The sequence below is a fragment of the Rhinolophus sinicus genome, chromosome 2 (genome assembly GCF_057876585.1).
Source record: "Rhinolophus sinicus isolate RSI-liver-muscle chromosome 2, RSI-T2T, whole genome shotgun sequence".
NCBI classification, from domain to species: Eukaryota; Metazoa; Chordata; class Mammalia; order Chiroptera; family Rhinolophidae; genus Rhinolophus; species Rhinolophus sinicus.
The window spans coordinates 45323828-45341057 of record NC_142502.1 but is presented as its reverse complement, the minus strand read 5'-3'; the positions used below and the strand labels follow the sequence as shown (position 1 = coordinate 45341057).

General features: G+C 43.4%; 1 protein-coding gene across 8 annotated transcripts in view; it reads right to left on the bottom strand.

The window, feature by feature from the left end:
* METTL24 (methyltransferase like 24) overlaps positions 1–17230 on the bottom strand; it is an 84342-nt gene that overhangs the window by 46716 nt on the left and 20396 nt on the right. For 4 of the 8 annotated variants that reach the window (XM_074333431.2, XM_074333430.2, XM_088795514.1 and 1 more), the window contains one exon: positions 6445–6561. In XM_074333431.2, coding sequence (XP_074189532.1) covers positions 6445–6561 — 117 coding nt within the window. The remainder of the gene's footprint in view (positions 1–6444; positions 6562–17230) is intronic. The other 4 variants (XM_019735077.3, XM_088795518.1, XM_088795516.1 and 1 more) reach the window with 1 other exon arrangement.

Sequence of the window (17230 nt, the reverse complement as noted above, 5' to 3'; positions counted from 1 at the left end):
TAGCCATATACACAAAGTGCGCAGGGGAGAGCAAGTCGGGAACAAAGATGGCAGGGAGGAGGGGTCAGGAAAGGCTTTACAGAGGTGGGTTAGCCTTGGAGGATGAACAGAAGTTGACCAAGAGACTGAGACCAAGAAGGGCATTCCAGATAGGGAGAACAGTGCTCCCAAAAGAGGTCTGTTTACTCAGAGGGTTCCCATTAGAAGTTGTGAGGTATGATCACGGGCATAGATCTCAAAAGGATGCAAGATTATCGATTCCCTATCTCAGGCAGATAAAGTGGGGCCATCGTGGTCCAGATAGGTAGCATGTGTTCTCCAAGGTAAACAGCCAATCAGGGGTCAAGTGAAATTAATCCATCGCCCCGGCTAACAGGACTGCACTCCAATGAGCTTCCTCCTGGGGGAGAAGAGCAAGGGCTCCAGCCAGGAAGGAGGCTCTCCCTGAGCTAACCAAAGCACTTCTGTTAACTCATCCATCAAAATTAGATAAGAAAGCCAAAGGGAACGTGTACCTAAATCAGGCAGAAGAAAGTCTCTTTCAAATGCACATTACAAAAATTATTTTGTAAGGAATTTCTGACTTGTGTTTGAGGCTGACACAGTGTGCACGGCTGAGGCTGTTGGAACCAAAGAAAACAGGACTGTGGCCGAGGGATTAACTTTACTGAGCAAGAGTCTTTCCCCCTAATCCCTCAAAACCCTCATAGGCATCATGATGCTCCGCAAATCATGCAGTAGCTCTTGTCACGTCACAGACAACAGTCCACTGCAGATGCAAAGCATGTTTTGAGGTTCATTGTTTTAATTCATTTGGAAACATAACAGCAAACAATTTTCTTCTTAAGAAGAAATACTAAGCGTGCTGATTTTCTAAAATTTTAATCTGAAAAGAGTATGTATGTGGCACCCATTCAACTAATACAGCGTCTCCCTTCCACTCGCTGTAATCTGGGGCTGGCCCGGCAAAATCACCCTGGCATCTCATCAGTGACTATGAGAGAGTCTTCTGCTAGGATTTGGACATTTTAGAGGGAAGTTTAAAAAGCGAAACCCTATATATTTATATTCTTTTCTCTCAACCCAGTAACTCAGCTGACAACCACTGTTTACAGGGGGGAAAAAAATCATCATAATAATAAAGCGGATTGAATCTTCTCCCAAGCAACTAGTGCAAAATACATTAACCAGGTGTGTCAATATATTAATTTGTATAATGCTTTCCTATTATTCTCCACAGACAAATGTAAATTAGGCCTCTGCCTGCCCACCTCCTAGTCCCCATCAACCCACCCAAGGGAGAAGCTGCTAATCTAATTAGTAAGTGCTCAGTGTGTTCATTGGGCCTGTTTTTACAAGTGGGCAAGTTACTGTGCCCTAAATGCCAGCACCTGCATTGGTGTTGGCTCCATACCCTGCCTCCTGAAGACACTTAGGCCAGGGAAGATCTGTGGGCCCCCAAAGCATGCCTGGAGCTCAAAGCGGAGCCATTTGCTCTAGCTTCCTGGGCTATTTTTATTACAGGGGCATGATGACACCCATGTGCTATTGTTCTTCGTGTGTACCTCTCCCTAAGAACCACCATAATGACAGAACAGGACAGGGAGGTGTCATGCGGGGTGTCATGCGCAGTCTCTGGTCCTGCTCCCCGCATAAGAATACAGGATATGGTGAGGCCAAAAAGGAACACGAACAGAGCCATGGATGGGGGGTTCATACCACTATATTCTCGCTGGCGGCTGCGTTGGAGACACCGGAAACAGGACCTACACAATCTGCAACCTGCTGTCTACTTCTCTGCCAACCAACCAACCCCACTTGCTAACTGCAATCTGTGCTTGCTAGCGCAGCCACCATCTTCTTGCCAGCCCCCATTTTCTGCTAGCGTAGCCACAGCAGTTATATTAGTGCCCAATGGCTCACTGGTTAGAGCTGACGGCCAAATAGCCACAGCTGATGGCCAGCCAATCACAGCTGATGGCCATTTACTACCCGAGTGAGCACCTTTCCACATGAGGCCGAGAGCCTGGAAACTGCGCTCCTGGCTCTGTACCCCCAGACGTTCACAGGTTCTTATTTAGAATACCCTCCTAACACCATGGAAACCTAACTCTGGCCTCTCCCATGATATTTCTCATGGTGTGGTCCACCTACATTCTCATGGACCTGGGAGGTACTTAAAAATGCAGATTCCCACTCCAGATCTGTAAAATCAGAATCTTGAGCTGATACTTGGGCACATGCATTTTAAAAAGCTCACCCACGCCATTCTTATGCAGTGGTCCCGTGAGCTTCCTGTAAAGCTCCACTGAGATGTTCAGCCTGGCCTCCCCTGTGCCTTAGCAAACGAAGGAAAGAGGCTACTTTGGGACAGAGCGTTAAGTTAAAAACAGCAGCCCCTCCAACCCCACACCTAATAAAGCCAGAGAGGCGGCACTGATAATTAGCCAGAGGCCTCCAAGAGTCAGGTAGGTATTAAGGGTCAAGATTCAGAGCTTTGTGAGGTTCAGTTGCTCCTCCTTTGCCAACATTGGGGAGTAGAGTATTATCCTATTAAAAACGATACATTAAGCATTTCCTCTTCTTCCACAGACTTCATCTTGCACAGATATGTCCTTATTGGAAAGGCATTCTTTCCATTTAATCTTTCTGCTAATATTCCCCCTTTCCTCTTCTAGTTCAAAAATAAAACACAGGTTTTCCATTTTAACCATTTATTAACTATCTTGTTGATAGACATTAATTTTTGAAAACAAAACTAAGAGTACTCAGTAAAATTCAGCTCCTAAAAATTAATTAAATATCGAGTTTTCAAACTTTCTTGTTAAGATTTATGGCCAGTGCTTCAATAAACCCTTTTGCAAGCAAAATATGTGAGGGTAGTAACTCCTAGCTAAGCTTTAACTCCAGTAATTGTTTTTTCTGTCTCTCTCTTCTAATTCCCCTTGTAATTTCAGTCATATAAAAGCAAATTAGTCCTAGACAAAGGAAAATAGACTTCAAGAAAAAAGTGCTTTCTAAAATGTTTTTTAGTTATTTAACTTAAAGGGATCTAATTTATTTTTATTTCATTTTGTATCTCAGAATAGCATTTCTACCAACCCATACATAGAACCTGGCAAAAGGGAGCCCTTAAAATTTGGGGACTTCTGGGCAAGAATCACTTCAATGATCAACTGTATATTTCTATAATACCACTATTTTGAAAGGTTAAATTTCAAGGAAGGAGTTGTGTTTGCTGCTTTTATCCCAGTTTGTGTGTGTGTGTGCGTGTGTAACATTAAATATAACAAATACTATTGTTATAAAGTTTTAAAGTTTGCATCTCCAAAGCCCAGGTTCTTATGTTCTTCTCAAAAATAGACAGATGAGTAGATGATTAGATAGATAGATAGATAGATAGATAGATAGATAGATTTTAAAACATATTTAAAATTTCTTTTTTAAAACAGCAACTGTTGCTTAGATTAATTTTGCACCACAAGGCACGCTTCCTGGAGGCATATGGTTTGGGGGTTGCCATAAAAAGCTAGATCTGGAGACTTCCCTTAGAACAGAGCACTGTGTTTATGATTTAACCATTAGTTAGCAGCAGTGTATCATCAGCCCCGAGACTCAGAGATGTAATCAGGGTCTTTCACAGTACAAAACAATACCTAATTAAACTGCGCTCGATTTGCTGCACACTCTACCCAAACCCCTTATTGTCGGGTGTTTCATTAACAAGGCAGGTCCCCAATCATGCCTTCAGGGTCACCACAGTGCACAAGTCCAGGGGCACCATCCCCATTGCAGCCTAAGGCCACACTGTCCCATGCTCTGTGCTTCTGTTCCTGAGCACCCTTGGCCTGGGGGATCTTCCCCACCCATCTGTCCACCCTGCTAGAGAACACACAACGCTCTTGCACCCTAGCTGTGTGTCCATGTGAGTGGGTATTTCATGCAGGTTTGGTATCCCAACCAGTGTCCAGCACAGTGCCAGCAACAAAACAGGTGAACAGGCACCTGGTGACTCGAGGAAAGAATAAATCAATAATGAACAGAACAAAGGCTGGGCCTTGCTGTACAGGTTGGAAGACAGATTTGAGGGAAACATATATTTTTTAATATATATATATAAAAAAAAAAAAAATATATATATATATATATATATATATATATATATATATATATATATATATATAAACTTTAAAAAGCAGCATAAGAGGACAGGGGTAGATTTTGCTTTAGTACCTTCAGAGGTTTAATTTATTTTTCCTTGCTCATTATGAGTCACTACTGCTAACTGAAAATTTTAGGTAACAGTGACTCTAATATTCTGCCAGTTTTGTAAATCTTCATTTTCAAAATGAGTTCTAAATGAAGCATAAGCCCCAAAAGCAGCCAAAAAAAGCTCTGCATTACATAGAGGAGGGAGGCAGAACTGGTTAGTAAAAGATTCTGATTAAGAACAAGTTAGTGTCATCTCCGATGAGCTCCCACCTGCTGGCGTTTCAGTGACCCAGAAGTACATAAAAGCACAGGCCTTAACCTGGGCAAAATGACACCTGATTGAAAAACCTTCGTGAACTCTATCTCATTCTTTCTGGAGGACAAAAATCCTCTCAATGAGCTTCATCAACTAAATCTCTATTATTGTACTCATCAAGCTCAATACTCATTGTATGTCCATTTTTCTGCCTTCACAACTAGTTTATTAGCTTCTTGAGGGCAGACTATTTCCCCAGGTGCTCAGTAGGTGCTCAAACACAGCAGGTGCTCAAAAATACTTGGTTAATAACAATCCTATACTACTCTCAGCACAGTAAGAGGTCACAGAACTGGGAGGGACCTTGGAAATAATTTAATACTCTTTAAGATCAGAACCGTGAAAGACAGAGAGGCAAAATAAACATTGCCCAGGGTCACAACGTCAGAGCACATCATAGGATGCTATTCTTATTTCTTATTTATTTATTTTTATTATTTTTTAAATAATGTTTCTCCTCTCAACCCATATAACTCATGGGAAAGGGGCTTGAAATGACACTTTCATGCCTCAGGAGCTTCTTCTAAGTAAATACGTGTTTTAGAAGTTACAAAACACTAACCCGCAATACATATAAAATGGAATTTGGATGCTGTCATTTGGTCAATTTATTTTGGAGGGTGGAGCACGTCGTTCTCAAATTCAACTCATAAATTGAACATCTCTCATTTTTCTCTGAGACCTTTAGGGGCTTCTTAAAGTCACAGCTAAGAGGTCCAGCATCTTATTCTTCACGTACAACTAAACTATAACATTACAATTTCAGTATCGTAATTAAGTCTGTGGAAGTCCACCAAATTAATTTGCAGCAGCAAAATAAGATAAAAATTACGTAAAGCACAGAGACCAATTTACCATCCCATTACTCATGATTAATTCAACAAGGTTTTACTTCCATGTCTAGGTGACAAATATTAAAATCCCTGATTGACTCCATCGCATGAGAAGTGGGACTTTCTTTTACCTCTAAATTAGCCTACTAAAGATCTAGAAATATGTTCCCTCCCATGGATGAAAAAGAGCCAGTAAGGTTTGGGAGGAGGAGAGGGATGCCAAGAGCAAGTGACCTGAAGGGACATCGAAAGAACAAGGGTCCCTAGTGCCACACCAGCTCCACACTGCATTTTCCGGAGTGGGTGTCTGGTCCTCACAGGCAGTCTGAGTGGCTAATTTACTGGCACCTCTCATGTCAGGGCGAAGTTTCCCTCCGGCCTTGATTTTTTCTTATGTCTCTCTCCCCAGGATCAGTCTACTTGAGAATGGAACTCCTGATTAATGTGTCAAGAGCCACAGACTCTCCTTAATGGATGGTCTCTCTGCCTCCTCGGGGCACTGACTCAGCCTGCAGAGCTGGGCAGGAGCTGCCACAGTTTGTTAAGTCCCTAGCACAGGTGAGTGCTCAGTCATGATTTCAAGTGCCCTAAAGAATAGAAAGCCTCTGGATTCACGAGCTTCTCCTCAGACTGCCTGCAAAGTGTCCTCCGCTCTCTAGCCTAGTGCAGACCTGTCTACCAAGCATCCGTGGCTGAAAAAGCAAAAAGGCCCATTCCTCCAGCTACGAAATGGAGCTTGATGAGGGTTCTGTTTTGTGACACACTTGACTGCCTACTCACGGGCATGAATCTGTCGCTTCAAATGGCTTTCCAAAGCAATTTTCTAAAGTGGATCCTTAAAACACATAGGGATGAATCATTAAAACATTTCAGGATCACGATACTCCTGGAATGAAGAGGATGCTGAAGCAAATGGAAGGCATCTTATCTGCCTCTAAGTGAGTGGATAAATTTAAGCAGCAACGCCTCAGAAACCAGGTTTTCATCAAGTCCCCATCAGCAGTTGCTAAGAACCACCCCCTCATTGAAGAACCCTTCTCTAAGAGGGGCAATCAGCATCTTTTACATTATGTCCAAACCCACTTGCGCATGGAACACAACCTGGGTGGTGCTGATATATCTCAGGAACCTCAAGGCTTCTTCATCCAGGGACTGCATCGGGCCTGCCCAAGGCTGGAGGTCTATGTGCCACCGGCGACCCTGTGCAACAGAGAAAACATAGGTTGGTGTGTAAGGGATGAGGCGTTTGAGGCTGGGGGTTGGAAAACACATAAAGAATCAGACAGGCGACAAAGCTGCTCTAGCTGCCTGCGAAGCAAACACATTTGCACACAGGAGGCAGGGAGCTGGTTTGGAGCGGCTGTCATTAATGCCACATCAGTCACAGAGAGACAAACGAGGCCTGAGAAAGCCCAGCTACCAGGTTAAGCAGGAGATTGCAGAGGCCCCAGGGGCCATCTGACTTTTCTGATCAAAGGCAAACTCCACTTGACCTCATCCGGCTCTCTCAGCTGCAGGTTTGTATTACACAGTGCTATTCCCCATTCAGAAGAAATACTCCCCTATTTACTGTGGTTTCCAAAGCTTCCCTCGTGCTTCAGAAATATGTGCCTCCCTAAGAGCTATGCTGTTTCCCTGAAAATAAGACCTAACCAGAAAATAAGCCCTAGCATGATTTTTCAGGATGGTATCCCCTAATGTGTGTTTTGGAGCAAAAATTAATATAAGACCCAGGCTTATTTTTGGGGAAACATGGTAGTTCTGTTGTTTCAGTAATGCCTAAAATCCTTGGGGCACATGGGCACCTTGCCCAGCACAGACACAGGTGGGACAGCAAGGCGGCCCAGTGGCACCACCCAATGGTCCAGATCTCCCGGCTTCTGGGACTTTGCACTTGTAGTCGAGGACCCTGTCACCATCAGGGCTGGCCAGGGTGGCCTTTTAGCACTGTGAGGCAGCCCCTATCTTTCAGCAGAGGGCATGAGGAGCTTCCATGAACACAGTAGCTAGAAATGAACCCTAAAGCCCCTTTGAAGTAAGCCTGGTGGGGTAGATGAAGGGTTAGGAGAAGGCAGTGGTCTGGAAGAAACAAAAATGGGGACCTTTCCCATCAAAAGGAAGCAGTAGTCATGAAGTTCTTGCTAGAACCCAGAGTTCCCTACCTATGGTTCTTACCACCTGGAATCTTCCTGGAGGCTGAATGTAATTCTAAGGGGAGAATACAGCTCATGGCCTAGGGTGGGAAAGAGCTCAGCTGCTGGCAGGGTAAATGTCTAATGTCAGGAAAGACTTTGGGTATTGTGGCACAGGGATTTCTGCAGGATGCTTGGGATTGTTCCCTAAACTCCCTTGTATGGTGAGGAAAGGGACAGAGCAGTGTTCTGGGGACAAAATAAATGGACCATTCATGTGTATACACTGTTCTTCAGGTAGGTATTATTACAATCTGAATGATTGTGTCCAATCAAATTCATGTCTTGAAGTCCTAACGCCCAATGTGATATTAGGAGGTGGGACCTCTGGGAGGTGCTTAGGTCATGAGGGATCCCTCACAAATGGGATTAATCCTCTTATAAAAGAGACCCCACAAAGCTCCTTAGCCCCTTCCACCAAGTGAGGACACAGCCAAAAGTAGGCCATCCACAACCCAGCATAGGGCCTTCACCAGAACCCTACCATCCTGGCACCCTTATCTTGGATTTTCAGCCTCCAGAACTGTGAGCAATAAATGTCTGTCCATTGTTTATAGCCATCCAGTCTGTGGCATTTTGTTATGGCAGCCCAAACAGGAATTATGGCAGGAACTGTCACCCAAAAAAGAAACATCTAAACAGTCTAGCCCTGAGATGCTTTAGTATAAGGGTGGTTTGTTGCTCCTAGATGGAGTGGCCTAGGTAACTTGGTGTTAAACTGAAAGCAAGGAGGAGTGGGGTGGGGTGGGGAGCAAGCAAGTTAGTCCGTGTAAAGCCAGGTGTGTGGGCTTGGGGAAAAAGAATATACTCCCAAGTAAGGATTTGAGATCAATGCAAACACTTTGTAAGTGACAGAGTTGTTCCATGGTAGGCATTATTAACTCACGGCACAGAGTCCCCCTGGTATTAGCGTCTAGACAGTTCTGTTCCTTGTCATGGCTGAGTGCCCTGCAGTCCCTCCATATTAAAGAACCCTCACTGATCTTCCACAGGCTGCCTCTTTCTCAGCAATCCTTCCGGCGGGCCCAGTTTCATGAGTGTGCAACTAGTCCAGTCTTAGAAGGGCATGTGATTGTCTTCATGCTCTGCTGACACGGTCTTGAAATTCGTCATACATTTTGAACAAGGTGCCTCACATTTTCATTTTGCACTGGACCCTGCAAATTACGTAGTCAGTCTGCCCTGAGGGGGGTACCTTTTGTGGGAAAACAGCCTTTTCTGATAGCTCTTCTTGTTCTATGAAGGTTGAACAGTCAAAGAGAATCGGAGGACATTAGCTTATGTATCTTCCCAGTTAATGTCTTCCACACCCCTATTTCTTTTTACTTCTCTGAATTAGACATTGATTATCATTTGGCCAAACAATATTTATGGAGCACCAGCCACTCTGTGCCAGGCACTGGCCAACACAGATATGGATAAAACCTGGGCTCTCCCAAGAGGCACTCTCAGCCTGATGGGGGAGATGAAAATGTACAAAATAACTTTGTTAGGGAAATGCTGAAACATTAGGGAGAGCCTTTTTTTTTCAGGAAACTATTTAATTAGGAAATCATAAACGATAAGCGCATTTCAATACAAATGCCTCCTAGTTTTGCTTAGTCACACTATTTTTGCATCAGATGACAATGAGTGCTTTCTTAGATTGCCACTTTTGTCAGCACAGCAATGCGATGCTCCATGCAGTCCAGTCTAGGTCTGGTGTTCATAGCTTCCTGTCATTGTTATGGGACGACTCACAAGTGTCCCAGCATCTGGCCCAGCCAGGGGCCTCTTGACGAAAATGATAAAGTTCACCTGTTATGGTTTTCCTCTAAATCACAGCTCAGTAAACTTTTTATGTGATGGGTCAAATAGCAAATGTTTCAGGCTTTGCAGGCCATACAGTTTCTGTTGCAACTCCTCACCTCTGGTTGTAACTCAAAAGCAGCCACAGACAGTAAGTAAACAAGTGGTCATGGCTGTACTCGTATTCCAATAAACTCCATTTACAAAAACAGGCAGCTGGCTGAACTTGGCCTGCAAGGCTATAGTTGGCTGACCTTTGCTCTATTTGATTCTAAATTGAAGGTAGACCAGCCTAGAAGAGAGTGTTTACTGAAAATAATGCAAAATGACAGATTATGCTATCTACATTATAACCAACTTTGTCACCTGGGTGACTTGGGCAATACCAGTCAGGGTTCCGGGAGAATATGGTGGGCTCCTTCCCAGTGGCTAATCTGAGAAGAACTGAACAGACTATTTACAAAGGTGTGGGCAGGGTTTAAGGAAACCAATAAGGAACAATGCAATGCCTGTGCCTGGTAGCACCAAAGAGCCCTTATAAACTGTAAGCTTGAAGGAGCAAGTAGAGGGAGAAATTTCTGGAACCCAGAGAGAAAAACTGCATGCAGAAGGCCTTTACTAGAGGAACATAACCAATCCTGTCCCATCCAGTCCTATTTCATATCCACTCTAACTGTCAACCCCAACAGGAAGGCAGAGAAGAGGGAGGTGTGGTTGGCCTACACAGGACAGTCTCCTGGGGCACAGAGCAGAAGCAGGGCGGGGAGTGATTCTCTTGGGGCAAATGGATGTTCTCCTGCACGGCATCCTCTGGTGAATCAATGTGGTGAAATGATAGGATTGTCTCAAGGACCACAAACAGTATATCCTTCTTGCAATCTGGTATTTCTCATTTCCAACTGAGTGTTGACCATGACACTGCCCTGGAACAGTGAAAAATGTGAAATGAGGGGGCTCAGGTGGGGATATAATAGAAACATACCGCAAAGAGATGGCCTCCGAAGTGTTCTGGCTTACTGCTTTGGTTGAGCTGTTTAAAAAACATTTCACATACAGCAGTGCTCTTTCTTATTGGAATCAGTGTGACAGTAATTTGTGATCATTTCCCCCAAGGAAGCCACTAGCTTTTATCATCTCTTTCAATTATCATTTGTCTTAATTCTATAGTGCATACATCAATATTTGTCCTTCCAAAAATTCCACAAACAGAATTCTCTGAGCCCCCTAAAACACCAATGGCTGGTGTTTAATAGAACAAGGCAAAAAACAAAACAAAAAAAACAAAACACCCTTTTCCTTTAAAAAAAAAAAAATTATCATGATTTTATCCCAAACAACGTCCTTCACTTCCGGGTACACTATCATCCATGTGCTCCAAATATCAAGTGGCCAGAATGATGCTAACCCTCACTCCTGGGGGTGGAAACATGGATTCCTAGTCCTATCTGTGCCCTCACTTCCTCCCCAGGCAGTAAAGGAGCAGCTTAAGCAGAAGGTGGTTGAAGGTACTGTCATTTGGGGCTGGTTTGTCTGGCCCAGCAGGCGTGAGCTCAAATGTCAAAGGGAGTATACACAATGAGACAATGAGTTGCCACAGAGAAGGGGCCGTGTTCCTAAGCCCCTGCAGGAATGGTGTCTTTGGGGGTGTGGGGGGGGAGGCTCTACTCCTTTGCAATCTGTGGTCTGCCCACTAAACCACCAGGCCACTCACACAAAGCAACCCCTCCCCCCAGCACAGCCCAGCATCTCAGGGAAAGCAGAGCCCTGATTTCTGAGGAAAGGAAGTAGCCTCCCTTTTGTTCGTGAAGGCTTTATCTGGTACTTTCTCCAGGAAATGGACATTGAAAAGTGAGCTGGCTTCTTCTAATGAGGAGCAAATGTTTTGATTACATAGAAAAAGTTTCCAAAAATTAAGAACAGCAAGAGTCTCTACATAACAAATTCATGTTGTTCAAGGGTCATTTTACAGACATCTAGGTGAAAAGTGATCACTGATACCGTACAAGCCAGTGTACAAAGATAATGGATTTGGCTCAAAAGCAATGCAACAAGCACAGCCACGAGGCTTTCGGATATTTTTATAATTTATGATTTCACCATTAAATGTGTTTCTTGAAAAACAGAAAATGGTCCTTTCAAGCCAAAGACACTGAATTCCAAGATTTTACTATTAAAATATAATGCAAAAAATAAAGCACTCTCTTAAAATACTCTTTTGCCTATCAGCCTATACTTATGTACATAATAGAAATTTATTAATTCAAGACCATAAACCCCAAACAAAACTGGTTGCATTAAAAAAAAAAATTATAGAGAAGAGCAGACCCACCCATGACCTAGAAAAGAGCCAGCCATCGATACTGCCTTGTGTGAGAGCTTGCTTTGTCTTGAAATTTGGAGTAACAACTTCCCTCTTCACAAGCAGTTTCTCCCACACCCTCGAATGACCTTGTGAAACCCACACAAAAATTGTCAAACTAAAAACAGTACCGCCATCAGTTGTACAAGCAAATTTTGTATAAGTATTTTTTTACATTTTTTGGCATATAAAACAAATATTAAATAAGCTAAAAGGAGGCTTCTAATCGTCCATTCCTCTGCGTTTCAATGCTACAGTTCTTTAGGGATGGAATTGTGTGATACATGATTTAAATGAGCAGTTTCTTTACTGTGATGGATAATTGGTAGAGTGTTTGGGATATTTTTATGAAGTTTCAATAGTCCCAAATGCACATTCCCACAGCTAGTAAGGTCCCGAAAGGTGTGAGAACCAACAATTTCTGTTGGGAGAAATGGCCAATAATCGATTCTGCATTATGGTTGTGCCCCCTGGAAAAAGGTTGTGAGTTTTTGACTCAGACTAAACAATACACTGAGTATGTGTTGATGTGTTGATGTTGGGTAAGGCTAAGCTTTCTGGGAGAAACAAACCCCACACAAGCAAAATATATTTATTTAGCAATTTTGTGCTAATTAAGAGCATCTGTTAGTGGGCTGGAAACAGTGATTGAAGGGAATTGTTTATTCCTTTTTAGAAAAATACGGGGATTGTGCAAGTTGTTGGGACAAGAGGAGGTACAAAATGGTGCCTGAACAGAACATGAATCTGGCTACCGCTGAGAGTTTGTGATCATTAACCACTACCTTTCCGGAATGCTCTTAGATCATCGTGGTTTTTAGGCCTTCCCTAGAGTGTGATTGGGGCGCTGAGAGTCTCTGGCATGGGCGCTCACACGCCTTCCCTTCGTCATTCTCATGTAGTTGGCCTTTTCCTCAGGGTCAGCCTGCTTCCAAAAGACCAGGGACCAGTACACACTTTGGTGATGACTAACATTCAGGTACCCCATGCATCAATTTTATTTAAAAGAATCTCAGTTTCAGTTCTGGGTAAGACGGGTAAGCACATCCCCACCACCACCACCATCACCACCACCCCGTGTCTTCCACTGAATACAGCAATAAAACCTAGACGGAGGGAATGCATAGAGCAGTTATTTGAGGAATCTGAAAAGTAAATACTAGCAGGTAGATTGAGGGAAATGACTAGAATTCAAATACCAATGAAGTGCAATGAGGTCACCATTGGTTGTTTTTTTTTCTGGTATTGCCCCTCCTGCCCCCCCACGCAAGGCAGACTCACACTGAGTAGGCACTGGCACTGACTGAAAGCTCCAGGAGAAGCCCTCTTGTAGATTTGAGGAGGGAGGTGGTCCCCTAATGCTGAGAGAGGGGGAAAACTGCCCCATTCCCCCTCCCTTTCTTTTTCCTTTTCTCAATTCTTGCATTCCAACTCCCACTGAGGTCATGGAAGCTGCAGCAGGGGTCACAGGCACCTAAAACTCTGAGGAAAGGGAAGCTTCCTCTCCAATCTGAGGCTATGGCCCCAAGAGGGCAGGGTGAACCCCCTGAGTATTTGCTGTCTTCTCCTGAAGGTTGGCCTTGGACTTGGGCACAGTCATGGGGAGTATGCAGCAAAGCATGGGGAAACTAAAGCCCAATCCTTCTGGCCAAATGCAGGGAACTAGATAATACTGGGAAGTCGTGGAGAAGGAAAACAACCCCATAAAGTGGTTTATGAAGCCCTGGGCTCGCCCCATTGATCTGATCCTTGTTATCAAAGACTTTGAGAACCAAGCTGACAGACAGACCTCTGCCCTGTCCCAGACCAACCACTGGGTGGCTTGGATGTGGGACAAATTTGAAAAACACTGCAAAATCTTTTAAAACATAACGGATATTGAAATCACAATCCACAGAAGCTGGCTAGAACGTGAGGCCTGAACCCAACCAGGTCAATTTCCTGTTAAAACAAATACATCAACATTATCTATAGTATTTAAACACCACTCAGAATCTCATAATATTCAAAATGTCCAGGATATAATCCAAAACTACTTGGCATATGAAGAATCAGGAAAATTCCAATTAGTGTAAGGAGAATACAATCAACAAATGCCAATGCAGGTATGACAGAGATGTTGGAATTATTTGACAAGAACTTAAAAGCAACTAATTTGAAAAGTACTCCAAGAAGTAAGGGCATATACTCTTGAAACCAAGGGAAAGAGAGAAAGCCTCAGCAAAGACATAGGAGGTACAAAAGGCCAAATGAAAATTTTAGAACTGAAAAAAATACAATAACCAAAATAAAAATCTCAGTGGATGGACTCAATAGCAGAACATGGATATGACATAAGAAGTCAGTGAACTTGATGAGAGATCCATAGAAAGTTTCCAATCTGAACAACAGAGAGAGAGAAAAAAATTATTAGAAAAAATGAAAAGGGCCTCAGGGACCTGAGGAACAACATCAAGAAGTCTAATTAACATTCAGCATTGGAATCCCAGAGGAGGAAGGGAAAGAATTCAGTGCAGAAAAAAAAAAAAAAATGTAAAGAAATAATGGCTGAAAGATTCCCAAATTTGACAATAGACATAAACCTGAAGTTTCAAGAAACTCAGCAAACCCCAAACAAAAATTCAAAGAAATCACCTGTCCATATCACAGTCCAACTGCTGAAAACTGAAGGCAACAACAACAAAAAAGCTGAGTCTCTATTAATCTTGAGACAGACCTGACAGGGAACCAGGGTCAAAATGAATAGGCAGGAGAGGACAGAGCCTCCCATCACATAGGGGGCCCCTTACGCCGAAGTTCCCTCCCTGGTAAGAGCCAGTCCCACATCCCCAAGTCCATCTGGTAAATGTCGCTGGCAGCAGACAGCGCATGCATACCGAAACCCAAATCCAGAGCAGCATTTTGACTCCTTTCCCCATCAATCTGCCGCCTCTTCATCATTAGAGTGTAGGCTGGAAGGCAAGGGACCAGAAATCAAACCAACTCTGACAAGAAAAAATGCACTATAAGTCAAGCAGTCCCTGATAACTTTTGGGAAAGAATAAAAAAGAAAAAAACACAAAGGACAAGGAGGGATAAACGCTCAGCTCTAGATTTATCTCAGCTCTAGATTTATCTCTACGTTATCCCGGTTAAGTTGGAAAGAAATGCCCAAAACAAATTTGAGCTGGGTTTTGTTTTAAACTGATATCTTTAAATTCAGCATGTTATTTTCTCTGTGTGTCAAAATAGTGCAAGAGAATAAAACATGGTGTATTTTAGGTTTTTATCATAGACAGTAGAAAGAGAATCCCAATTCCTGGAGTAGAGCCAGTGAAATGCAGAGGTTTGCACTTGTTTTCATGATGTGGAAACGATACAGTGTCTGTGTACATAGTACGGGCTCAAATGTCAAATCAGGGATCTCACTGGGGTAACACATCACCCAGGACAAGGAGGGAGGAGTTTCATTCATCTTACGAAAGTAGGATTATGTAAGAATGTTTGCCTAAGACAGCAAGTAGGAATTTAGAAACAGCATTCATCACATTTTTAAGGTCTCTCTCTCTCTCTCTCTCTCTCTCTCTCTCTCTCTCTCACACACACACACACACACACACACACACACCCTCCACACACCTGGACACCTGACTCATATAAAGTACCCAGATTACCTGCAACTCAGGATCCTAATATCATCCCAACCAGCATCTGTCTGCTATGAGTTCATGGACTTACTTCACTTACTTCAGTCAGAAAACTCCAGCCAGTTAAGAGCCCCTCAAACATTTCCCAGTTCCCAAAACATTAGCCTCTCAGGATGGAAGGTCTGCAGCACTCCTAGAAACCCATTTCAAGGATCCTTGGATCCTGAGAGCAGCCAAAGCCACAGGAGTCTTGGAGTTAGCAGAGGGCAGGGAGAACAGAAAAACCACCAGGAAGGAGGGAGAGGAATGGAGATGGGAAAGGGTGGCGAAGAGAGGAAAGAGGGTTGCTTCCCCAATATCTGCACAGCAATCCACATCCTCCTGACAAGTTCACCTGGGCCTCAGGGCTATCCCTAAGAGGTACCCGAGGCCTCTCTGGTGGCTCTCAGTCCACATTAGTCTCCACAGCACAAGTCTCCCCAGGGGTTCCCTCACTGTGATCCAGTCACATCCACGCAGAGGCCCTGCATGGGGCTCTCAGCCTTAGAGTCTCTAAGAGCTTCCGTGGAGCAGAACGTGTGTCCATGGTAAAGCTCAGTGCTGCGGAGCAGTTTTATGGGGAAATACTTCAGTTCCAGAAACGCTTGCACACAAGAATGTATGCATGCACGCACGTGTGTATGTGTGTGTTTTAGTTTTAAGTTTGCGTTCATTCATTATTAACTAACTTTTGTCATTTTCATATTGTTCATGTTTCAGACCATCCATATTGCTACTCTCGGGCCCTTTGATTGTGAGAGTATTTGGTAGTTTGACTGAATCCTACTGACAATTAGAGATAAGACTGGTTCTGGCACATTCCTCGCCTAATTCTGTATTTATAGAACACTCTTCTGTCTGAATGTACTGTAAGTTATAGTACCTGACAAGGAGAAGCAGCCAGTAAGTGTTTCTTTTTCATCTGGGGGAAGCTGCCAGCAGCGTGAAACAAGGCAGAGAGAGCTGGCTGGACAAGGCTGAAACCAAAAGCACTTAAAGCCTCAAACCTAAATGGAAGGAAAGATCTACAGTCTTTATCACTAAGTGGTCCCTTTCAGGAACATGAAGAATTGTTGAAGGAAGCAGACCTTTTTGAAGGACAATTATTATTGGGTTTGTTGCCGTGTAACTCTTTTGACTCAAGAGTGTTTTGGTCAATGAGAGTGAGAGTCTCCAAGGTTAGAAGTGAAGCTGGCCAAGTGGCCTGTCCCCTTTCCCCATATTCGACATGAAATAACAAGAGTAAAGGGGATACATTGTGAAAATAAACACAGCAGATCTAAGCGGATGAAAATTTTGCCCGTATTTCTTAACTGTATGAGAAAGCAGGACTAACATTCCTTGCCCTAAAGAAAAACAAACTTCCTTCCATGTGGAACAACTTAAAAAACAAACAGGTTATAGAATCCAAAAGACAAACTACTTCTAGCTTTAAATGTTACTTGTTTGGTAGTTGTAGAGAATCACTGTATTCAAAGAGACTTCAAGGATAATCTAGACGGACTCCTTTATAATGAAAGAAAATGAAGCTCAGAGAGCTGAAATGACATACCAAAGTCACACAGGTAGGAGGAGGCAGAGACGTGACTCAGACCCTGAGCTGTAGGCTGCTGGTCCCACACTTGCTCTGTGACCTCAGGCCGCCTCCACCCCAGAGCTCAGAGTTTTATCCTCCCCATACTTAGTGTTCCTGTGAATATAGACACTACATGCCCAAGAGCAACTTCGAAAGGGATTCCCAGGTAAAAACCACAACTGCTGTCTTGCATTGACACACGCATCCATGTAACAGGTAACAAACACGTTTATGAAAGTTTTTATATATAAGAGGTGGAATACACTGAAAAGTTCACGAGTGGCTCTGA